The 25,511-nt window shown below is 51.1% G+C and overlaps 1 protein-coding gene across 1 annotated transcript in view; it reads left to right on the forward strand.

The window, feature by feature from the left end:
* SH3RF3 (SH3 domain containing ring finger 3) overlaps nucleotides 1-25,511 on the forward strand; it is a 318,901-nt gene that overhangs the window by 229,002 nt on the left and 64,388 nt on the right. The window contains exon 6 of the mRNA XM_012664281.1: nucleotides 13,999-14,102. Coding sequence (XP_012519735.1) covers nucleotides 13,999-14,102 — 104 coding nt within the window. The remainder of the gene's footprint in view (nucleotides 1-13,998; nucleotides 14,103-25,511) is intronic.

The following is a 25,511-nucleotide window of genomic DNA, read 5'->3' on the forward strand; positions in this document are numbered from 1 at the left end:
TCTCGTTCTTTGCTCCAACATCCTGGAGATGCTGAGCGGGAGGCGCAGCGGACGGGGCTGGTTGTCACAGTGCAGCTGAAACCAGGGGAGCTGACTATGTCTGTCACCAGTGACAACAAGGTGTGACCGCTCCAGTTCAGGGCTTGGGTCCTGCCTGGGCAGCTGTGGTGATGTGGACAGTGGAAGTTGTGTTCTGAGACTAGTTCTCCTTGCCTGGGTTGGGGCGAGGGAGTTGTACCAGGCTTGGCAGGAGGCTCTAGGAGGGGACCAGGCAGCAGGGCTGGCCTTGTACACCTCTCAGGTAGGTCCTTCATCCCCTTCCTCCTGGGCAATGAAGGCCACCCTCACTGCACTCGGGGCCCCTGTCAACCAGAGGGAGGGAAGGGCATGGGGGAGTCTTACTGCTGATCACCCCAGCCAAAGCTGGCCCTGGCATCGCCAGGCCAGTTCCACTTCCCAGGGTGCCTGATCTGGATGTCCTATAATTCGTGGATCATCTATCCAAGGCTTGCCCTCCCTGGGTGCTCCCTGGGGGTTCTGAGAAAGGAGCCCAGCAGGGCCCATGGACTTCAGCAGAGCTGCTGCCGTGTCCCCAGAGGGCTGGGGATTGCTTCTCTGCCACTTTCCCTCATGCCCCTGAGTCGAGGGCTCAGCACACGTGGTTGCAGGATCCAGTTTTCTTCTTTCCCTCATCCTCACCTGCACAAGTCCCCCTGTTGCCACGGCCTCTGTGCTAACACAAGCAGGTGGGCCAGAGCAGGTGCTCTGCAGTCAGCTGTCTGCCATAGAAGGCAGGGAGGGAACAGATTTTTTCCCATTGAGCAGGATGGGAACAGATGTTTTTTTGAAATTTGTGTACCATCTTGTTCCCTGAGGGTTTGAATTAGCTTATGACAGTGGGGCTGGAGAGGGAGGGAGCTCTGGGGCAGACAGGGAAGGTGACACTGGCCTGGCCTCACGTCCCACCAGGGTCCCATGGGGGGAGTGGAAGTGAGGGCATCTGGGACTTGTGCTTCCCCCACTTCAGGGTGTCCGTGGGGCAGCAGCCACCTCTCAGGAAGGCTCCTGGGCTTCACAGAGCCATGTGGGAAATCCTGGAGTCCGGGACCTTGGGGTCTCAGCGACCTGCTTTGAAGGGACAGGGCAGGACAGAAGTGTGGTGAGCAGGGCCTAGAGGGGAGGTGGACTGAGCTGGGCTGGGCTGCTGGGTGTCTGCATGGGACACAGGCACAGAGGTGGGGCGAGGCCCAGACTGCTGGCCATGCAGATTCAACTGCCTCCTCCTGCTGTCCCCTCCCAGCACCACCCAAGGCCCTGTCCCCTTCCTTTCCACACTGCAGCACATGGCCTCCCCTTGGGTATGCGGGACTCTCTGCAGTCCCAGCCTGACCTCCACCCTTCCAACCTCGGCACATCCCACAATGCTGATGGTGCCTCCCCCTTATTTCCTGCTGCTGTGCCTGCCCCCAGTCTGAGCCCTGCCCTGGCCCCTCACATGAACACTGATGGCCCTGCCTTCTCCTTCCATCCTGTGCACGCTCCCCGTGGGGTGCTCACCCCCTCCCAGAACTCCAGCCATCCGCTAAACCCCAGTGTGTCTGGACTCTGCCCACCAGTGCCTTTTCCAAACCAGATTCTATTTTAACTGCACCTGGTGGCTCCCCCTGGAGAAATGCCTCAGCCTCCACACACAGCAGGAGAATGTGATGGCTTCCCTCAAACCTGCGTCCCTGAACCTGGGGAGGAACACCACCATCCTCAATTCCCTAAGCTAGGACCGTGCATCTTCCCACACGCTGACTCCGGGTTCCCTCCAGAATCTCTCTGCAGTGAGGTTGCCCCCTGGATGCTCCCACAGCCTTGGGACAAACTCTAGACTCCCTAGCTTGGCGCCTGCCCTTGTCCCTTCTCACTGTCCCTGGGTGCGTCCTGTCCCCCACGCAGCACACACACGCTTTGTGCAGGGCTCCTGCTCACCCTCCAGGCCACCTGAAATATCCACTTCCTCTCCATGCCACCGCTCCCCCAGCCAGGTAATTCCCCTCTGTCTGTGCCAGCAGGATCTCCCACATGTCTGTCATGGAATGGTAATTATACATATGGCTGCCCTGCACCCCCAGGCTTCTAAGTCCTTGATGGCTGGAGCTGGGTGCCATTGACCTCTGGGTCCTCGTGCCTGGCCCATGGTGGGGCTCGCACATGCTGGTTTGGTTTTCTTCCTGGGTGGGCCACGTGACCCACCTCATAGCATTGCAGACTGAACGGTCTTGCACATACAACAGCGCAGCACTGAAAAGGCCGTGTGGCCTCCCCAGTGCCCCATGGGCCTCAGATCCACGCCGATGGCTGTGGAAGGACACAGCTGCCGGGTGTCCGGCTGAGAACTCCTGGGAGCATGCAGTGGGGCTGAGCCTCAGATGGCTGTCCTGTTCATATTTGAACCCTTAGGAATTCTTTCTCCCTGCTATTTGGAGAGGTCAGGGGGTCAGCTCCGTTCCTCCTGAATAATGGAGTAGCCTCACACATCAGCTTTCTGCTGGGGGATGGAGGGCTCTCCGAGGAAAGGAGTGGAGGAACAGGCTATTCAGGCCAACTCCACTATTAGAAATCCAGATATTTGCTTATCAAGGTTATTGGATCAAATTGGGACATGATTACTTATATTTTAGAAGAATTTCCTCATAACCTCACACAAAAAAGGCAAGTAACTGAGTAGTCACCAAACTGCCTGTGGATGCTCAGTGGACACAGTTAGCTCTGGAGTGCCCATTGTCAGTCAGCATGGGTGGCTATGCCACATAACAAGCATCCCACACTCCCAGAGGCATAAAGCAGTGGATGCTTGCATCTCATACTGCATGTATCATGGGTAGGTGGCTCCGCTCTGGTGTCCTCCCCCCAGGGATACCAGCAAACACCTGCAGGCCAAGTACAGCTCTCTGCCTGTTTTGGTAAATCAGAGCTTTACTGGGACATGGCCACATTTGCCCATTTATATATCATCTGTAGCCCTTTGTAGGTCACAACAGGAGTGATGCATTGTTGTGACAGTATGAACCACAAAACCTGAGCATTTGTCAGGCCCTGTACAGAGAACACTGCTGGCCTCTGGTGTGGAATGTCTCCAGTGACAATGGCAGGGGCAGAAACATGGCAGCCAGTGCAGCGGCCCTTAGAGGCTCTTGCATGCAGGGGACACGTGTCACTTCTGCTTGCAATTCAGTGGTCAAAGGCAGTCCTCCAGCCCCGCCCTGCTTGAAGGGGAGGAGAACACACATGCTGAGCAGTGACCCCAGGACACCACTTCCCTGGAGCCCTTGCTGGACATAGGCTTTGCTGAGCACAAAGGTGGGAAACCTGGAAGGGCCGGAGCTGCTGTCCTCACAGACCACAGTGGAGGAAGCACTGAGTTCTTTACAAACTGAAGCCAGCCTTGCTCTGATGGCTGCGCCTGTGCTGCCGGTGGCACCTGCTGGTTGAGCAGACCGAGTGCCCTGCGTCTGGGGGCTCCCAGCCAGCCCTGCAGCGGGGTCTGATGCAGGCTGACTCCCCATCCAGCCAGAACAAACGCCTTCCACATCTCTGGCTGGAGAGCCCAACAGCTGACAGATCACCTCCAAATAAGCAATCCCTGGAAATCAGGAAAACGCCCTTTAAATCAATGGAAGGGGAAGTGTTTGAAATTCAGCAGAGAGAACATCAAAAGAGAACATTTCTCAAGTGTCTTCGTGTCTGAGAAGTAAATGAGGAGAGCTCCTCATGGAAGCTTCCAGGCATCTTTAAAATGCATCACCACCTGCCATTTGTCTCAAGTTCAGCTCCTCTCGTTGGCTGGATCTTATTTCCGCCACAGGACAGACAGACAGACAGACACTGTAAGTGGGAGGAAGTGCTGGGGAAAAGCTGAAGAAACCGAAACAGGACTTTGCTGTCCTAGGCCGGCGGTTTCCAGGCTGTGGGGTCGTCAGCACGTGTGGGCTGTGCCACCTCCAGCCCTGGCACTCGCCTGTAGGACACGTGCCACCTGCATGGAGGAGCCCCTGGGCCAATTTTCAGAATTTTCTGAAAGTTATGAATTTAATTACATGCCTTATAAGGAGACAAAAAAATAATAATAATTACCAAAGGAACCTGAGATGAATGATGAATACCAAAAAAATCCCACTGTGAGAATCGTGCACAAGAAAAACTTTCTTCTGCAAATCTGGACATATCCACACCTGTGTGACTTACCAGCCCTGGCCTTTAGTGGGGATGAGGACACTGTGGCTGCCTGTGAGCTGGCGTCCTGACGATCTTTGTCACGCGCCAAGCTTGTCCTCCATAGTGTCTGGTGCTGGTGGCATTTCTTTTGCAGCTCTGACGGGATAGGAACCACATTCACAGGTTCTACCTGTGACTCTGGGCCGATTGAGGCAGATGAGGGAGGGACATGTCAGAGGAGGCCCCTGGGGTCCCCTTGGCACCGAGCAAGTGCCCTGGAGCTCTGCGTGGTGCACAATGGCCTGGCCACAATGGCCACAATGGCCCGTGTGCAGACTCCACGCGGGCACACCCTCTGCCTCAGCGAAGCTCACAGGCTGATCGTGTGGATGGGCCACACAGGACAAGGTCATGTGAGCTTGTGGAGGGTGCAGGGTCAGGGAAGGGTGTGAGTCCCAGCCCCCACTGCACCCTGATGGCATCTGGGGTGGGGAGGCAGGTGCCCTGCATGGAGGGAGGCGGGCAGCTGAGCTCTGGGAAGGAGAGGAGAGGAAGAGGGCGAGGCAGCCAGGAGGCCCAGGGTAGGTGGGGACGGTTCTTAATGTCCTTGCCATCCTCTACCCAGGAACAGCTTGCACCTTCCCAGCAGAGGCCCAAGGAGACCCGGGCAACCCTGGTGGAAGCTGCCACAGGGGCCTGGCGTCCTTGCCTGGTCGCCTCCTGCTTCCTGTGCCAACCAATGATGCTTCCCACCTCCACCCTCTATGGTGTGGACTGTGTGCTCGTTGCCTAGTGGGCCCAGGGGCCTAGAACTGGGGGTCCATGAAGAACCCTCTGTGTACCCCCCACAGGATATGGCTCTAACTCAGGAGCCACCAAAGGACCAAGGGAGCCACTCCCTGTGATGGAGGCACTTTCTGTTTGAGTCCTTGGATGCAAATGAATCTTGTCCTTTTGTGCAACGCAGGTGAAAAAGCCTTTGGTTTTACGGATCACACAGGGAAGAGGGTCCGTGGGAGCTACTGAACAGCTTCCTACTGTCAAAGGCCAGCGAGCAAACTGGCTCTCGTACACGGGAAAGAGAGCTGAGAAGGGAAAGCAATGGATGGAGACCATCCATGACTCTTCCCAGTGGAAAAAGTTTCCAGGGCAAGAGCCATTGGTTCAGAGTTGAGACCTGCGAAGGCCCAGGTGGGTGAGACGTGGGTCCTGTCACTTCCTTTGCAGACCTCCCCTTCCCTCCTTGGCGGTTTGAGATTTTCATTCCTGGTTTCGTGGGTGCTGTCCTCCCATGTTCCACACCTCTTTTTTGGCCCATTCTCCTTAATGTCATGGGGATGCCTTACTGTGCTTTGGCCACAGCTCTAGCTTTTGGTCCCAGTTATTGGCCCAGCAAGGCAAGGGCAGAAACTGGAGGTTCGTCCTCTTATCACACACACCTAGACGGGGGTCAGCACACTTTCCAGGGGAAAGTAAATACTTAGACTTTGCAGCCCATATAGTCTCTGTCCGAGTGACTCAGCTCTGCCCTGCTGGGTCAGAGCAACCAGAAGCAGCAATGAATGGTGGACATGGCTGGCTGCCAATAAAACTTTATTCACAACAGTAGAAGCAGGGGTGGAGACGCCAGGCCAGATCTGACCTGTGGGTGAGAATTAAATAGCCCATGGGCAGATCTGGAGCACCTTGGGGAGGAGTTGGCTGGTGGGCAGCAGTGCAGGTGAATGTTAGCCTCCATCTCCCGGGGTCAGCGAGTGATTCCTCTCGCCCATTGACAGAACGCGGAAGCTGTGTCAGCAGCTAGAACGGCAGCCGCCTCTCCTGGGACAGACCACTGTGCTCGGGCTCCCTGGCCTGTGCCCTTGCTGGGGTGGGAGCTCAGGGGGTACCCGGGCCTCTGGCTGTACAGGCTGTTTGCTGTTCTTTGCAGAACTGAGCAGAAGAATCAGGCCATAAATGTTTTATTCTAGAGTTTTCTTTGGGAAGCAAGTTCATGAGGGTCTGATTTACACGGTGCGTAATGGAGTGGTAGCGAGTGATGAATAATACATGCTCATTTCACTGCTCCTTGGGGTGATGACAGTGTCTTCTGGACTCATTAAAAATTAAAATGACATGTTTCTTCTCAGGTCTCCATCTGTGCCATGGTGTCACAGAAAGTGGGTAGGAGCCTCCACACAGCCTGCCAAGCCACAGACTCCCTTTCCTCCCTCGTAGTAATCCCAACAGGAAACTAGCACATCCTGCCTCCATTCAAACGTAGTAAGGAGCCTCTAGCCACTAGTGTTTGGTTACAACCTGCCAATTTAGAATTGGGGAACTATGGCTGGCCACAGCACCACAGCCAGAGTTGATGCTTCCAACCAGGGGAGGCTGGAATCTCCGGAAGCGCGCCACCGTCAGGAACCACAGCCCAGTTCTCACTGACTGGCAGCTGCAGGGGTGTGTGCGCTCACCTGTTCCAGGGAGGGAGGTGTGAAGCAGAGGAGTGTGCCTGGCTCGTGCACCAGGGAGCAGCGTTAGTAGCACACTTTTCCTTTACTGTGCACACCATTGTGAATTCCGTCAGACGGGGGTGTCCTCTCCAACAAATGACCCTGCCAACCAGCCCTGCACATGCCGGGCTCATGTTAAATGCCTGCGGGCTGTGCTGTGGAGCATTAGGCCGGAGGGATTGCTGTAATCACTGTTCTGTGGGGGCAGTGACTCTGAGGACTGGGCCGCTGGCATCCCCACATCGGCGGCCAGCTCTTCTGGAAGGTGCGTGTCCACCTGCGCAGGCTGAATCCCAGCACATGTCCATTATGGAGTCACTCCAAGACTGCAATGCAAACCTGCCTTTTTATGATCAAAGACCTTTCCTGGGAGTGGGCCGATGGGCACAGCTCCGTGGTAGACAAGGCTGGACTGCACTTTGAGATGCAGCAGAGATGTCCATCAGGTGGTTTGGAGACAGGACAAACATCCGTCCAAGGGCTGCATTCCCAATTATTTTTCTTCAAGAGCACCCGGAGCCCCTTCTCATTTCTTATTTTTATCACCACCTGACTCCCTCTCTGCTGCCACATCTTCACTAATCCCTTAGGCCAGAGTCATTGAAATTAAGCCATTACAAATCAAAGCAGTATCAGAGAGGGGGCTAGCAGTTAGCAGAAAGCCAGGCCTGCGTCCAGCCACAGGCCCCACATGTGGTCAGAGCCCTTGACACCCTGGTGTCACAGTTAGTGGGTCTCAAACCAGACTTCTCTTATCCTGCACGTGCTGTAGTTTCAGAGAAACCCTTATGAGTATCTCAGGAAGAGGAGTGATGGGTTAGGCGCGTGAGGGTGCATCAGACAGCGCCGTCTCTCGGAAGGATCAGAACCTGTTCCCTGTACTTCAGGGTTTCTAATCCTAATCATTTACAGGAGCAGCCACTTTTCTGCTGGCCCACAGCTGCTGCCGGCCACCAGCACTGGTGGGTTCTCCTCAGGCCCTCAGCAGTCCACAGCACAGCCGGTTGGTGGGAGGCCCCCAGCAGCGTTGCTCCTCCCCTGCACCCCCAGCTCAGAGCAGGACAGGCTGGCCCTGTCTGCTCAGGAAGCTGTGCCAAGCCAGCGGGCTGCCAGCTTCATTGCACTTTTAGTTTGGCATCCCCAAGGGCAGAGACGTTGCCACCTACAGCAGGATGGCCCTCTGGGTCACTTGCTGGGGCCCCACACTGCCCTGCAGTGGCACTAGGGAGGCAGCCCCACGGAGCCATGCTCACTGTGCGTCGGTTTAAGAGAATGCTCCATCTTGACCTTTGGGAGAAAAAAACATTTCCCCAGGTATGACCTCTCTCAGCTCCTCCGCTCCAGCTCTCAGCACCAGCTGGCTGCGAGATCCCACCTGTTTGCTTTGCAGTGTTTGCTGAATCAAGTCTCAGCTGAGGGACAGGTTTCCAGCAAAGCCGCTAGGCTGAGGCCCCAGACACCCCAATGGGCCCTGTGGCAGCTCCCCACATGCCCCTGGCTGAGCCTCCTAACGCCCCACCCTGCCGACCGCCTTATGTTCGGCTCACCTGGGGAAGTCGTGGGTGCCGGCAGAGATGGGGTCGGAGCCTTCGTGCTGCTGCTCCAGCAAGTCCACATTCTCCGCCGAGCTGTCTCCCTCTGCCCACAGGTGGGACTCCATCTTCCCTGCCTCCCCTGCCCACACACATCATTCCCTCCTATCGAATGTGGCGTGGGTGGCCCGAGGACACTGGGGAGGGGAGACCAGTGAGCCAGGGCGGATTCCAGGCAGGCCGCTCCCCAGCCGGGCGCTGGCTGCACTTTGCTTGTACTGTGCTGGTTTGGGCTGGTTTGGCTGTTTCTGGAGACTTCATCTGGACGGGACAGGAGACCTGTTAACAAAAGCAGGGCTACGGGCCAGGCTTGAGCCAGCTGTCTGTGTACCCGCTGCTCCCGCCACCCAGCCGACTGCCCGCTGCTGCAGAACAGCGTCCCCCGAGCCTGGCCATGCGAACTGCCCGCCTGGCCCCTCTGGTGCTGCAGAGTCACACCCCATCCTCCCGTCGTCCCCCAGCACCCCCAGCAAAGGTGGCGTGTGGGGAACCAAGGATGTCGTGGGCTCACCAGCAGCCAGACCTCAAGTCGTTCAACCCTGTTATCCTCTTCATATCCCTGTGAAAATGTTTCAGAAAACCATGGTCACTTGATATTAAAATAATGTAAAAGTTGAACATATAGATTAAAATTAATACAATTATTCCAAAACCCATCCCCCCAGAGGATCAACCTTACCATTTCATATGTAAGTTTCCTGACTTTTGCCTTTAAAAAACATGCATTGTTGACAGAAATGAGGTAATCCTTCATATCCATTTCTCTAACCTCCTTTTCCACGGGGTGTGCCCTGCACAGCCCTCCAGGCCTGTAGTGTAGACGGCAGCGTAGACGGCGGCACAGTGTTCTGTGTCCTCAGCCAGCCAGGCCACCCATGCCAGGCCTGGGGGCTGACTATGCCTGGGAACTGCTCTGGCCCCAAACACCTTTTCCTACTCTGTGAACTGGGGCAGCACCCCTGCCCCTCCCACGGCACCGGAATGTCACCAGGGCTGTGCCATGCAGGACCTGAATGCACAGTCTTCTCTGTTACCAACAGGGCAGAACAGGGCATGAGCCGGGGACTGCGGGTCCACTGGCCCAGCCAGGAGCAAGGGCTTTCCCTACAGGGAGCACACCAGTGTCCTCTGTGTGTCCTGAGAGGCAGGATGGAGGGCACGAGTCTCCCTAGTCACCCAACAGGGGCAGCCTGCAGCCCAGGAAGCACCTGTGCACGTCAGCATCCCTGAGTCTGGTGGATCCTTGTTGGTCTTGGGCTCCCTTCGCTGTTCCACAGTGTGCAGCACTAGTGATGGTGGCTGCCCCTGCAACAGTCTCCCCTCCCCCTGGGCCATGGGACACGGTGACTCTGGGCTCCTTCTGCTTTGTCAGCCCCATCTTGTCCCCTTTGCGGGCCCCACTGGGTTGCATCCCATGGGCTGTCCCAGGGTGTCATCTCCTGGCTGCACAGCCTCCCGGGCCACTGCGTCCCCTTAAACCCTGGCTTTAGGAATGACAATAACCATAGCAGTTGCTGTGACAACTGTGTAGTTTGTGTACTTACTGTGACTCCTTTATGTGCCACAAATTATCTCATTTAGTAGTCCAGCTAGGCTAGACGATGGGTGCCATCATGACCCGATTTTCTCATCCCTTGAGCTTCTCTGTCCTTCACTGCTTGGTTTCCAATGTCTTGGGAACCACTGATTCTGTGTTTTGTCAGTTTTCCAGTTGTTTCAGGCAAGAGGCTAAATCTAGTCCCTATTACTCCACCGTGGTCAGAGCAGAAGTCCACAACTCTCAAAGATGAGAGAACCGAGGCTCAAGGCTCTTGTCTAAGGTCACAGGCACAGGCCCCACAACCAGGCTGCATTACCTCCAGGTCAGCTTTGTGCTCGTGACCTCAGGTCACCCATACAGGCCTGGATGGCATTGTGGGTGCCCTCCTCTTCCACGCCAAGATATCTCCAGGCCAAATGCCAGATGTCCAACACTAAGCCCTCTCTGATCTCACACCCACTTCTCTTTAAGTGGCATCTCCGGCTAGTCAAGGCTGGAAATTCAGCCGTCCTCTCCTTGCCTCCAGACTGTGAATCCACCAGTCCTGTCAGTAGAGGAGGAAATAGTGGCCCCCGAACATGTCTGAGTCCTGAGCCCCAGAACTGCCCATGGCAGAAGAGACAACAACCCTGGGGTGGGGAGCTGCTCCTGGACTATCCAGTGGCCACGTAATCACCGGGGTCCAGGTGAGAGGAAGGCAGGAGGATCAGAGCCACAGAAGGAGACAAGATGATGGCAGCCCAGATACGAGATAGAGAGAGAGAGGGAGGGAGGAGGAGGGAGAGGCAGAGAGAGAGAGGGGGAGGGTGGGGGGGAGAGGGAGAGGGAGGGAGGCAGAGAGAGAGAGGGGGAGGGTGGGAGGGAGAGGGAGGGAGGGAGGGAGATGCTGCACTGCCGGCTTTGGAGGTGGAGGAAGGGCCCACTGGCCAGGGAATGCAGACGCCTCTGGAAGCTGAAAAGACAGGAAGGGATTTTCCCCCAGAGCCCCCAGAGGGAACACAGCTGTGTTAGTCTGTTTTCGCTGCTATAAAGGAATGCCTGAAGCTGGGTAATTTATAAAGAAAAGAGGTTTATTTGGCTCACGGTTCTACAGACTATACAAGAAGCATGGTGCCAGCATCTGCTTCTGGTGAGGGCTTCAGGGAGCTTCCAGTGGAGACGCAACATGGAGGGGGAGCAGGTGTGTCACGTGGCAAGAGAGGGAGCAAGACAGGGAGGAGGTGCCAGGCTCCTTCAAACCACAGCTGTCGCGTGAGCTAACACAGCCAGAACTGCTCATTACCAGGACAGCACCGAGCCTTCACTAAGGGCTCCACCCCCACGACCACTTCCAACACTGCCATCCAATTTCAGCCTGAGATTTGGAGGGGCCAAACATCCAAACCGTATCAGCAGCCCTACTAACGCCTTGACTTTAGGACTTTGGACTTCAAGAACTGTAAAGTAGTAAATCCGTGATGCTGTTTTGGCAGCTGCAGGGACCCAACCTGTGATGTGCTTCACCAGTCTGCCTGAGTTCAAGCCTACCCTGGCGACGTTCTGGCTGTGTGAATGTGAGCCCTTTGCCTAACTTCTCCGTGCCTCAGTTTCCTCATTTTGTAAATGCCCATTTTCAGGCTTGTCGTGAGGATTCAAAGCTTTATTCCAGGGGAAATGCTCAGAGCAGGGCCCGGCCATGGTAAGCTCTGCATCGGTCACGGCTGCCGCTGTCATTGCTAATAGCCTCCAAAGCGTGTCCAGACCCTCCCCCTGGCTCCCTGATCCAGGCCGAGCCTCCTTGGGGCTTCCCGACAGGTCCCCATAAAGCTACAGGTGTGAGCCTGGGCTACCTTCTCCCTGTAGCCTCTGGGTGAGGACCAGAACCCTCGAGAGTCACACAGCCCTGCCTCTTGCAGTCTAGCATCCTGCCTTGCTGGCCGGGCCCCCCTGGGCTCCTCCATGCCCGCCACCCCTGCCACAGTTTGAATGTCTCCTCTAAAGCTCATGTTGCAACTTTGTCCCCGATACAGCAGTACTGAGAGGCGGGCGACCCATGGACACTGGGAAACCAGGCCTCGGGGCGCCTGTCCCCTACACAGATGCCCCAGGAGGGAGGTCCTGGGGGAAAGTGAGGTGGCAGCCTTCTCCTCCCCATCCAGTGTCTGTCCGTGCACGAAGCTCCCTGGACTTCGTGGGGCGGCTGTGGGAAAAGTGACCCAGGTGTTGCTGGGACCACCTCCTGGTCTCTGTCTCCCCTCTGTCCCCTGGAGCTCATTGGCAGGGAGAAATGCCCACACCTCCCATCAGTCCCCGTGGGCGCACTCAGCCATTCCCTGCATCTGTGCCGGCCCGGGAGTGGATGGGTAAGGGGCTTCCTCTGGACCCTGGGCTCTCGGCAACCTTTCCTCTGAGTTGCAATGGAGAGTCCTTGGAGACTTAGCATGACCTGGAGACACGGAGGAGGCCACACTTCCTGATTGCACAGGCTCGTTCTGCCAGGCACTCCACATTTACACGGGAGGGAGAGGCAGAGTTTCTGCATTGTAGAGGCTGCCCACAGTCTCAGGCACCGCTCCGCTGGTGTGGAGGGAGTGTGGCGAGGGGAGGGGGGTCGGAAGGTGGCCTGCAGTGCGTGGGCTCCTCAGCTCACTAAGGCTGGAACTCGTCAGGGAGCCAAGGAGATTCACCCTTGGCTCCCTCACACCAGCGGCCAGTCGAGGGCCAGGGCTGTCCACCTGCCTGACAGCCTTGCAGCCAGCTCTGCCCTCCCACCTCTGCCTTTGTGATCTTTGCCCACCTGAGGACGCACAGCCCTGATGACACATGTGCTTTCCCAGCCAGAGCCCCCACCTGCCTTCTGCCCGCATAGCTGTGGCCTGGCCTGGCCACCTGGCTCCAGTGTCTCTGGGATCTCTCTCCTGTCCCTGTTGTGGCTACCAGGGATCCCTGAGGGAGGGAGGAGTCCCTGGCTCCCTTGCCTGGGAAACAGACCTCCCTCCTCCAGGATCCCGATACCTCCTGCGTGGGCTTCCTGGGGCTGCCCTAGCGTCCCACAAAGCAACAGAAAGTTATTCTCATGGTTCTGGAGGCCAGAAGTCTGAAATCAAGGTGTCGGCAGGGTTGGTTCCTTCTGAAGGCTGAGGGGACCTTGTCCTAGGCCTCTCTCGTGACTTGTGGTGGCAGCCAGAAATCCTCAGTGTTCCTGGGTTCACAGATGCTTCAACCCATGTCCACTCCATGACGTGTGGCCTGTGTGCCTGTCCTCTCTGTGTCTCATCTTTGGATTTAGGGCCCACTCTAAGCAAGGATACTCTCTTCTCCTTATGTCTGCAAAGACGCTGTTCCAGATGAGGCCACATTCACAGGTGCCAGGGGCTTGGACTTGGACACAGTTCAACCACTGTGCCTTCTAATACCTCTGAACAGGAAAACAGGACGGCTGCCCCAGGGGAGGGCAGGGGCAGGACGGGTGCTGGGTTGTGAGGGGATTTGGAGACAGCACTGCCCCTCCTGGGCTGGGTCTAAGAATTCTCCATGCAGGAATTCCTTATCAGGACCTTGGTGCTGCCAGATTCCTACCCTTGGCCCTTGGCCCTTGACCCCTTCCCCCAGAACACGCTGCACACCTGGTGCTGAGAAGGCACCACCTCAAAGCAGACCACTCCTCAGGCGGCCTCCCCGCATGGAGACGCGAAGCTTTGAGCACTTCTGAACCTGCGGGGACTGCGCCTATGAATCCTGACCCCATGGCCTGCCGCTCTGTCCACTGCCAAAGGGCCAATTTTCTTTAGAGATCAATCTTCAGTTCCTGGGGAGACCGTTTTTAAATAAGCTCATGTTTCATAGCATGAAAGGTTTTGTGTGGACATTCTTTAACAAAAAGAATAATTCATTCAAGTGCTAAGAATAAAGCCAGGCCTCCCAGCATGGCTTTCTCCAGACGCAGGCCAGAGGTTGTTTCCTGAGCTACTCGGAAGGGGACAGATGTCCTCGGTCTCCAGGCTCTCTCCCAAGGGCTAAAGAAACATTTTAACAGCCCAGGCAAGCCCAGCCTATGCGTTTCAGGGGCCAGCGGGCCAGGCAGCCAAGGAAGGAGCAAGCGCCTGTCCGTGCCACCCCGACTCTACCCCTCTCCTTCCCCCTGACAAGTCTCCTCCCCTCACTCCTGTCTCTTCTTGTCTGTTTCCAGGACGCCTCCTCCTCGGCCGGATCCACCCCCACGGCCATCCCGAGGGCTGCTGCTGGGGCCGGAGAGCAGGGCACACCTTCCAAGGTCCAGCTGCCCCTCAACGTGTGAGCTGCCCTTTGTGTCTGTCGGGTCCCCTGCCTATGGCACCTCCCTCCTGCCTGCACTAGCGTGTACATGTATGGTTTCTGCAGGCTGTTTCCATCTGTTCCTAGCTGGTCAGGGCAGTTACATGCATCTGATAACACTGCTGAAAGGAGAATGTGGAAAACAAAAATCCAGCAGGTTTTTTAAATGTCGTTGTCCGAGGACATTTCTTATAAGCAGGGGAGATGTTCAAAATATTTGACAATACAGGCACCAGCCAATCAGGAGAGGAGCCAACCTTAGCTTGAAGCAGGCCATGACCCCCTGAGACAGTCTGGGGTGGCCCTGGGGAGGGAGGAGGTGGCCAGAGCAGGGCTGCTCTTGGGAGCCCAGCAGTCGCTGGTTACCAACTGCTCAGAGTAGCTCAGCTTTTCTGCTGCTGTCACGGCAGTGCCAGTCATGCCAGCTGCATCTCATCCCCGAATATAACCAGATGAATCATTGCTAGGAAGTGAGATGCTTATCTTGTTTAGAAAATCTGCTCAGTTAAATTATAGCTCTTAAAAGATATATGCAGTTTAAAAATTCCCCATTTAAATAGTGTTCTGAAGAATTAGATTGCCTTCTGCTCTTGTGTTTGGCAGAGTTCAGTCACTCAAATGAATGTTTTAAGGTGGAGCATATGAATTTGGCAAGCAGTATGATGAATTCAGAAAGTCCTGTCTATCTGGGGTCAGAGGGACGCTCAGAACCTGTGTAGTTGGAGAATAGGATATAGTTCAAGAAAAAAATTCTTTTTGAAAAAGCTATTTGCCAAGCTTCAAAAGGTCTCCTAGAAGTCATTTAACTACTGCTACACACTCACCCACCTCTTTAAGTCAAGTGGAAACTGTACCCTTTATCTGGGAGGGACAGGAGAGCTCCCGACATCCTCCCACTGTGATTAACCAACTTAACTGTAAGAATTTGGAATTTACCTGTTTTTCACCCAGCTTCCCAGGGTATCATAGTTGAGTAAGCTCCATTTTTGATATCTTGAGGTGGATATTCAAGTTTTCATTAACACTGGACGGAAGATACTGTCTTCTGACTGTGCTCCTGGATCAGCTCTGGCCACTTTGCGCAAAGCTGGGAGGGCTGCCACGAAGGTCAAATTTGCCTCTGTGATCCTCATCGCTGCATGGGTTTGACCTTTGCAGGCCCCATCACATGCCCCGAGACACGAGCCATCGTGACTGAGGCCTGATCCCACGCAGTCACCCAAGGGCTGGTGGCAGGATGTCATTCTTTGCCCCTTCTTTTGTCATGTGAGAGGCTTCCATGGCACACGTCTCCTAAGGGCTCTGCTGCCCTGAGACACAGAAGGGTCTTCATTTGACCACCCAGTGTGTGGAGGCAGCTGTGCATCGCAGAGACATCCCTCACTCCTGCACCCTCCTCTCCACTCCTGCCATACTGGGAATTCCACTCTCTGGCTGACCTGCTGTGGCTCAGAGGGCAGAAACATGAGTGTCAGCTCCTAGAGGCTGTGCTTCCAGGCACAGCTGTCCAGCCAGAGGGTCTGAAGGCCAATGAGAATGCTGTGGGCATGGCGCCCCTGACGTGGGAGCGTCTGATTCTTACCTCCACTTCTCCATGGGCATCTTAGAGCCATCGCTGAGTGTGAAGCACCAGAGGAGGCATGGAGGGGTACAGGGTCGCCCTGTGGGAGCTGCCTGAGACATCTCCAGCAGTTTGGCAAAGGAAGAAGAGACAGACACATCTCAGTCTGGCTCCTGCCTGGCCCTGAGAAAGGGGCTGCTTCACCCAGCGCTGGGCATGTCCCTGTGAACCAAGGGCAGCTTAACCTCTTGGCTCTCAGAGCCTCACTCCAGGGACTGGGTGTCATCTTGCCACCAGAGAAGAAAACTGCTGCAGTCACATGAGTGTGATTAATCAGCCTCGGGGAAAAGCAGGTGCCTCCTGAGGCATGTGACTACCCAGACACTGCCTGGGGGACTGGAAGCTGCGAGGAGGAGGCCAGAGAAAGACTGTTGGGGCAGAGGGAGGGGCTGGCCTGCAGACGGGGCAAGGGAAGCCCAAGGGAATAGCAGTCAGCAGCTTTTATCCTCCAGTGCTAGGGTACAGATCGGGATCTCTGGATCAGGCAGTCGACATTGGTCACATGAGACATGCTCTCTGTCTTCAGCGGGGACAACCCCATAAGCTTTGCTTTGGTTGTGGGTAGCCCTCCTCACGAACTCACCGACCTTTGTTTTGAAGGTCTTTACCTATCAATAATAACATAAAATGCTAATGGACTAAACTGTGTAATCAAAAGACATAGAGTGGCTGCATGGATAAAAAAGCAAGAGCCAACTATATGTTGTCTACAAGAAACCCACTTCACCTATAAAGACTGAAAATAAAGGGATGGAAAAAGATATTTCATTTATGCAAATGGAAACCAAAAAAGAGCAGGAATAGCTATGCTTCTATCAGATATAATACATATAAAGACAAAAACTGTAAAAAGAGACAAAGAAGATCATTGTATAATGATAAAGAGGTCAGTTCAGCAAGAGGATATAACAATTCTAAATATATGTGCACCCAACACTGGAGCACCCAGACATAAAAGATAAGTAAATATCATCAGAGCTAAAGAGAGAGATAGACCCCAATACAATAATCGTTAGAGACCTCAGCGCTCCATTTTCAGCACTGGACAGATCATCCAGACAGAATATGGACAAAGAAACATTGGACCAAACCTACACTATAGACCAATGGACCTAATAGATATTTACAGAATGTTTTATCCAATAGCTGCAGAATTCATGTTCTCCTCAGCTCATGGATCATTCTCAAGGATAGACCATATGTTAGCCACAAAAAAAGTCTTAAAAAATTCAAAAAAATTAAAATCATAAATCATACCAAGTATTTTCTCTGACCACAGTGGAATAAAACTAGAAATGAATAATAAGAAGAACATTGGAAAATATACAGACACATAGAAACTAACCAATATGCTTCTGAATGGGCAGTGGGTCCATGGAGAGATTAAGAAGGAAATTGAAAAATTTCATGAAACAGATGAAAACACGACATATCAAAACCTATGGGATACAGTAAAAGCAGTAATAAGAGGAAAGTTTATAGCAGTAAGTACCCACATTGAAAAAGTAGAAAAGCTTCAAATAAACAACCTAAAAGTGCATCTCAAAGAACTAGAAAAACAAATGCAGACCAAACCCAAAATTAATAGAAGAAAAGAAATAATAAATATTAGAGCAGAAATAAATGAAATTGAAACAAACAAACACAAAAATACAAAAGATCACTGAAATGAAAAGTTGGTTTTTTGAAAAAATAAACAAAATTGACACATCCTTAGCCAAAGAAAAAAAGAAAGAAGACCCCCAAAAATAAAATCAGAGTTGAAAAAGGAGGCATCACAATTGATACTACAGAAATACAAGGGATCATCAAAGACTACTATGAGCAACTATATGCTAATAAACTGGAAAACCTAGAAGAAATGATTAGATTCCCAGACACATTCAACCTACCAAGATTGAACCAGGAAGAAATCCAAAACCTGAATAAACCAGTAACGAGATAGAAGCAATAGTAAGAAGTCTCCCATCAAAGAAAAACCCAGGACCCAGTGGCTTCACTCCTGAATTCTACCAAGTATTCAAAATAGAATACCAGTCCTACTTAAACCATTCCAACAAATCAAAGATGAGAAAATACTCCAAAACTCATTCTATGAGGCCTGTGTCATCCTGATACCAAAACCAGACAAAGACACAACAAAAGAAAGAAAACTATAGGCCAATATCTCTGATGAACATAGATGCAAAAATCCTCAACAAAATACTAGAAATTCAACAACACAAGAAAAAGATTATGCATCATCATCAAGTAGAATTCATCCCAGGGATGCAAGGATGGTTCAACATACACAAATCTATGAATGTGATACATAATATCAACAGAACGAGGGACAAAACCACATGATGATTTTGATTGATGCCGGAGAAGCATTTGATAAAATTCAACATCCCTTCATGATAAAAACTCTCAAAAACTGGGTATAGAAGGAACTTACCTCAATATGATAAAAGCCACATACGACAGACCCACAGCAAGTATCACACTGAAAGGGGAAAAGATCTGGAACAAGACAAGGATGCCCACTTTCACCACTATTATTTGACATAGTACTGTAACTAGTAGCTAAAGCAATCAGAGAAAGAAATAAAGAGTATCCAAACTGGAAAGGAAGAAATCAAATTATCCTTGTTTGTAGATAATGTGATCTTATATCTAGAGAAACCTAAAGACTCCACAAAAAACTATTAGAACTGATAAATTCAATAAAGTGGCAGGATACAAAATCAGTGTACAAAAATCAGTAGCATTTCTATATGCCAAAGGTAAAAAATCTGAAAAAAAAAAAAACAAGAAAGCAATACCATTTACAATAGCTACAAATAAAATAAAATACCTAGAAGTGAAAGGTCTCTATAATGAAAACTATAAAACATTGATGAAAGAAATTGAAGAGGACACAAAAAATGGAAAGATATTCTATGCTCATGGATTGGAAGAATCAATAGTGTTAAAATGTCCACACTACCCAAAGCAACCTACAGATTCAATGCAATCCCCATCAAAACACCAATGACATTCTTCACAGAAATAGAAAAAATAATCCTAAAATTTATGTGGAACCACAAAAGACCTGAATAGCCAAAGCCATCCTGAGCAAAAAAAACAAAACAGGAGGAATCACACTACCTGACTTCAAATTATACTACACAGCTGTAGTAATCAAAACAGCATGGTACTGGCATAAAAACAGACACATAGACCAATGGAACAGAATAGAGAACCCAGAAATAAATCCACACATCTATAGTGAACTTATCTTCGACAAAGGTGCTAAGAATGTACAGTGGGGAAAGGACAATCTCTTCTATAAATGGTGCTGGGAAAACTGGATATCCATACACAGAAGAATAAAACTAGACCCTTATCTCCCACCATCTACAAAAATCAAATCAAAGTGGATTAAGACTTAAATCTAAGACCTGAAACTCTGCAACTACTAAAAGAAAACATTGGGGAAACACTGGAGGACATTGGTCTGGTCAAGGACTTTTTGAATAATACTCCAAAGCATAGGCAACCAAAGCAAAATTGGACAAATGGGATCACATCAAACTAAAAACCTTCTGCACAGCAATGGGTACAATCAACGAAGTGAAGAGACAACGCACAGAATGGGAGAAAATATTTGCAAAATATCCGTCTGACAAGGGATTAACAACTAGAATATATAAGGAGCTCCAACAACTCAAAAGGGAAAAAAATCAAATAATCTGATTAAAAAATGGGCAAAGGAGCTGAAAAGACATTTCTCAAAAGAAGATATACAAATGGCCAACAGGTATATGAAAAAATGCTCAACATTAGTCATCAGAGAAATGCAAATCAAAACTACAATGAAGTATCATCTCACCCTAGTTAAAATGGCTTTTATCAAAAAGACAGGCAATAACGAATGCTGGCAAGGATGTGGAGACAGGGGAACCCTCTTACACTGTTGGTGGGAATATAAATTAGTACAACCACCCCGGAGAACAGTGTAGAGGTTCCTCAAAAAACTGAAAATAGAACTACCATATGACCCAGAAACCCCACTGCTGGGTACATGTCGCTATGCAAAGGAAGGGAATTCAGTACATTGAAAAGATATCTACACTCCTGTGTTTGTGGCACTATTCACAGTAGCCAGCCTAAGTGTTCATCAATGAATAAATGGGTAAAGAAATTGTGGAACATATACACAATGGAATATTATATAGCCACAAAAGTAGTGAAATCCTGCCATTTGCAACAGCATGGATGGAACTGGAGAACATTATGTTAAGTGAGAGAAGCCAAGCACAGACAAATCTTGCATGTTCTCACTCATGTGTGGGAGCTAAATATTAAAAACAATTGATCTCATAAGTAATAAATTACTGGGTAGAACCATGCTTACCAGAGGCTGGGAAGGGAAACAGGGAGTGGGGGATAAAGTGGGACTGGTTAATGGGTGCAAAAATATAGTTTGATAGTTAGATAAAATGAACAATGATAGTACAACAAAGTGACTATAATCAACAATAAGTTAGGATACACTTTAAAATAAGTAAAAGAGTAGAATTGGAATGTTCCTAACCCAAAGAAATGATAAATGCCTGAGGTGGTGGATTCCCCAATTATTCTGATTTGACTAATTCACATTATATGCCTGTATCAAAACATCACATATATCGTATAAAGATATATAACTAACATGTAGCCATAATAATTAAAGGGAAAAAAGAAAAAAATATGTTAAACTTTTTCATTATTATTATATCTGTTATGGTGATCTGTGATCAATGATCTCTGATGTTACTATTGTAATTGTTTCAGGGCACCCCAAACTGCACCCAGATAAGATGGCGAACTTAATTGATAATTGTGTGTGTTCTGACTGCTCCACCAACTGGCCCATCACTCCTCTTTCCTTGGGCCTCGCTAGTGCCTGAGACACAACAATATTGAAATTAGGCCAATTAATAACCCTACAATGGCCTCTAAGTGTTCAAATGAAAGGAGTCGTCGCATGTCTCACTTTAAATCAAAAGCTAGAACTGCTTAAGCTTAGTGAGGAAGGCATGTGGAAAGCTGAGATAGGCCAAAGACTAGGGATCTTATGACAAAGTTAGCCAAGCTGTGATTGCAAAGGAAAAGTTCTTGAAGGAAATTAAAAGTGCTACTCCAGTGAACACATGAATGGTAAGAAAGTGAAACCACCTTATTGCTGATACGGAGAAAGTTTGAGTGGTCTGGATAGGAGATCAAATCAGCCACAACATTGATTAAGCCAAGGCTGAACCTAGAGCAAGGCCCTAACTCTCTGCAGTTCTGTGAAAGCGAGAGAGGTGAGGAAGCTTTAGAAGAGACGTTTGAAGCTGGCAGAGGTTGGTTCATGAGGTTTCAGGAAAGAAGCCATCTCCACAAGATAAAAATGCAAGATGAAGCAGCAAGTGCTAATGGAGAAGCGGCAGCAAGTTATCCAGAAGACCTAGTTAGGATAATTGATGAAGGTGCCTACACTAAACAATAGATATTTGTCTCATCTACAACTGATGTAGATGAAACAGCCTGATGTTAGAAGAAGACGGACGGCATCCAGGAATTTCTCAGCTAATGAGGAAAAGTCAACGTCTGGCTTCAAAGCTTCAAAGGCTAGGCTTAGTCTCTTGTTAGGGGCTAATGCAGCTGGTGACTTTAAGTTGAAGCCACTGCTCATTTACCATTCTGCTATTCCTAGGGCCCTGCAGAATTATGCTAAATCCACTCTGCCTGTGCTCTATAAATGGAACAATGAAGCCTGGATGATAGCACATCTGTTTACAGCATGGTTTACTGAATATTTTAAGCCACTGTTGAGACCTACTCCTCAGGAAAAAAGATTCCTTTCAAAATATTACCACTCGTTGCCCATGCACCTGGTCACCTAAGACCTCTGATGGAGATTTATAGGGAGATAGGTTGTTTTCATAACTGCTAACACAGCATTCATTCTGCAGCCCATGGATCAAGGAATGTTAATAATTTAAACTTTCAAGTCCTATTACTTAAGAAGTACATTTTGTAAGGCTATAGCTGCCATAGACAATGAGTCCTCTGATGGATCTGGGCAAAGTAAATTGAAAGCCTTCTGGAAAGGATTCACCATTCTAGATGCCACTGAAAACATTTGTGATTTATGGGAGGAGGTCAAAATATGAACATTAATGATTTGGAAAAGGTTGATTCCAACCCTCATGGATGACTGGGAGGGATTCAAGACTTCAGTGGAGGAAGTAACTGCAGATGTGGTGGAAACAGCAAGAGAACTAGAATCAGAAGTGGAGCCTGAAGATGTGACTGAATTTCTGCAATCTCATGATAAAACTTGAATGGATGAAGAGTTGCTTCTTATGGATGAGCAAAGAAAGTGATTTCTTGAAATGAAATCTGCTCCTGGTGAAGATGCTGTGACCACTGTGGAAATGACAACAAAAGATTTAGAATATTACACAAACTTAGTTGACAAAGCAGGGGCAGGGTTTGAGAGGATTGACTACGATTTTGAAAGAAGTTCTGCCGTGGTCAAAATGCTATCAAACAGCATCACTGCTACAGAGAAATCCCTCATGAAAGGAAGAATTAATCAATGCAGCAAACTTCACTGTTGTCTTATTTAAAGAAATTGCCACAGCCAACCCACCCTTCATCAACCACCACCCTGATCTGTCAGCACCGTCAACATCGAGGCAACACCCTCGACCGGCAAAGAGTTACAACTTGCTGAAGGCTCAGATGATCATTAGCAATTTGTAGCAATAAATTATTTTAAAATTAAGGTATGTACATTGGTTTTTTGTAGAGTTAATGCTATTGCACACTTAATAGACTATAGTACAGTATAGTGTAAGCATAACATTTATATACAGGGTGTCCCCAGAGTTGCCATTTTCCTTTGTATGGAGACTACAAAGGAAAAATTTTGTAAAATTTTGTAATGAAAATTTTGTAAATATAGGTACATTTAGTTATAATTTCCCATTTTCCCTATGTATGGTAACTTTTGGGACATCCTGTATTATACACCGCAAAACTAAAAATTTTGTGTGACTCACTTTATTGCAATATTCCCTTTATTGGGGTGGTCTGGAACTAAACCCACAGTCTCTTTGAGATGTGCTTGTACCTGGAGGGCTTGTTGAAGCACAGATTGCTTGGTCTTACCTGAGGAGTTCTGGCGTGAGGTCCAGAATTTGCATTTCTCCAGGTGAGGCGAGTGCCACCAGCCCCCACAGGCAGGTGACTCAGATGCTCAGTGTGGGAAGGACACCAGCCCCCAAGCTGGCCTCACAGCCACGCCATCCCAAGGCCTTCCATCCATGCTCCCAGCACTGGGTTCTGCTTGGTGGGACCCCGTCTCAACCAGGAGACTGCCTGTAGGATCCTGGGATTCAGAAGACCCCAAGAGGACTAAGTGGTTTCTGCTGGCTGGTCTGGGCTAGACCATGTTGTTAGCACTCAGAGAAGGGGCAGAGGCAGCAGCGCTCAGGGGGACGGCCACTCTGGGGCCATAGCCACAATCCCCAGAGGCTCCCACACTATCCTCTGAGTGTCTGTGCCCAGTGTTGGCCGCCACAGCTCCTGAGCCTGCATCAGCCCTTCCGGGGGACTTACCGTGCAGACCTGACAGCACCCTTGCTGTCCTGTCTCCCCCAGGCGTGGCTGTTCCTGGGCAGGCTCCACGTGCACGACCCTCACCAGCTGCGGCACCTGGCTGTCATCCGGGGACATCCTCTGAGTGGAAGAGTTGATGAGTGGGCACACATTTCCCCAACCTGAACTGGTATAGCCCTGGCAAGGGGCAGAGCAAGAGGGGCAGGACCTCTTGCGGGAGGAAGGGGAAAGAATCTTTTACTTATTTTGGAAGAAACCTGAGCAAGCCACCATCTAGAGGAGAAAGGGTGTTAAATTAGTGAAGGCTCTGAAATACTTTGACTCCATGGTTAGAGCGGAGGGAACCTACCAACAAGCAGCAGCAAACGGAGATCGTTGCTACAGAAATAAGCTGGTAACACGGCGAGCAAAGGCTGTGCTCAGACATTTCCACCAGGCTGCACGTGAAAGCAGACACGCGCGAGGCCCAGCCAAGTTGGCCCAGCCATGGCCTGGCTGGTCAGTGCACGGTCCCAGGCGTTGGGTGCCTGGCAAACCCGGACTCCATGCCTGGCGGACCCCTACAGGGGCTGCTGCTGCCTGGAAGACCTGTTCCTCTACCACCTGCCCACAGGAGGTGCCTTTTTCTAGCTGGCATGAAATCCCCATCCAGCCTAGTGGGTGGGTGCAGAGGGCCCTCTGAGCCTTAAATCTACCATTGCCTTAAATGAGGGATTTTAGTGCCCACCTGGGAGCATCTGCAGAGGTCACATCTGAGCTTGGAGGGCGCCCCGTTGGCCTTGATGCTTTGTGGAGCCTGCCTGGAGTGCAGCATGGAGGCCTGTGTTAGGCTGCCAAGGTGTTTGGGAGCAAATGGAAAGTGAGAGTTGTGCCCAAAGATGAGAACCCTGGGCCCAGCAGGTGCCCCGTGAGGACCGGCTGGCCGCCCTGACCTCCAGGGTTGCTGTCCACCCCAGCCAAGAGACCAGGGGTGTTGGCGGGAAATTGGGGGTAACGGGACGTGCAGTGGCTGCCACTCTGAGCCTGAAAGCTAGCAGCGCAGGGGGCCACCTCCTCTCTTTGGTGTGGTCCATCCGGGCTTTCTCTGGAGTCCCCAGAAGAGGAAAGCAGATACAGATGACAACTGCCCCCACCAGCCAGTGCCCCGCCCAGATCAAGCCGTGTGCCAGCTGGGCAGGTGCCATGCACAGAAACAGACCCGGCAGATCCATCTGCTTTTGGTTTCCCCTCTGAGGCGCACAAAGGAAAAAGTCGGAAGGGAAGAGAGTTTTCAAGGTGGCATCAGGCTTATCTACATCCTGGTCTCCCCCGGCAGCCCACACCTAACTTGGAATGTTGAGACCAGAGGAAGGATTACTCACTGGACAGGACGAACTGAAAGATGACAAGACAGGTACACTGGTGCCCTGGTGCAAGTTGGTGCAGCACCTCCCTACGGAGTGGGCCACACCGGGCCTAAGCCCAGAGCCCAGGGTGTCCCCTGACCCCAGAACCCATCCTCGCCCGGACCACGCCTTGGCGGGGCCTGCAGCATCTAACAGTGCCCCAGCTGTGTCCCTGGACCGAGCCAACAGGTCCTGGCGCTGCAGACCCAGCCCTGCCTCTGAATATGCATGAACATGGACAGATGCCCCATCTTTTGCAGGCTTAATTCTGCAGCTGTGAAACCTCAGGGTTGTTGTGGAGTTTGGGCGAGACATGTGAGTGTCTGGCATGTGGCACAGTTGGTTTCCTGTGCTCCTGTCTCACGTGGCAGCAGGCACCTGCGGCAGGAGCACAACTCTGCACTGCTGTCCTGGAGCCACCCCAGGCAGCAACAGCTTACAAATAAGGGCACAGGGAAGCTTATGCAGCTGATGGCAGTGCTTTGAGAAAGAGGAGCATGTCGTCCCTTGGGGTGATGGCATCTGGAAAGGACATGTCTCCCCTGCTCAGCATTGGCACAGAGGGGGTCTGTATCACTGGGCATCTAATAAAATACCTGAAACTCCCTACTCCTAAGAATCTAGACTTGCTGTGTGAAGAGGCCTACTGTAGCATAAAATCCAGATCCATCTCTGTTGCAAACTTAAGGACGCTCTCAGCAGATCTGAGTCGAAGGCTGTGAGGGCATGGGCCGGGCTGGTGGCTGGCAACTCAGTTCAAGTTGGACA

Source organism: Propithecus coquereli, unplaced genomic scaffold (assembly GCF_000956105.1).
Source record: "Propithecus coquereli isolate 6110/MARCELLA unplaced genomic scaffold, Pcoq_1.0 Scaffold88, whole genome shotgun sequence".
Lineage (NCBI taxonomy): Eukaryota > Metazoa > Chordata > Mammalia > Primates > Indriidae > Propithecus > Propithecus coquereli.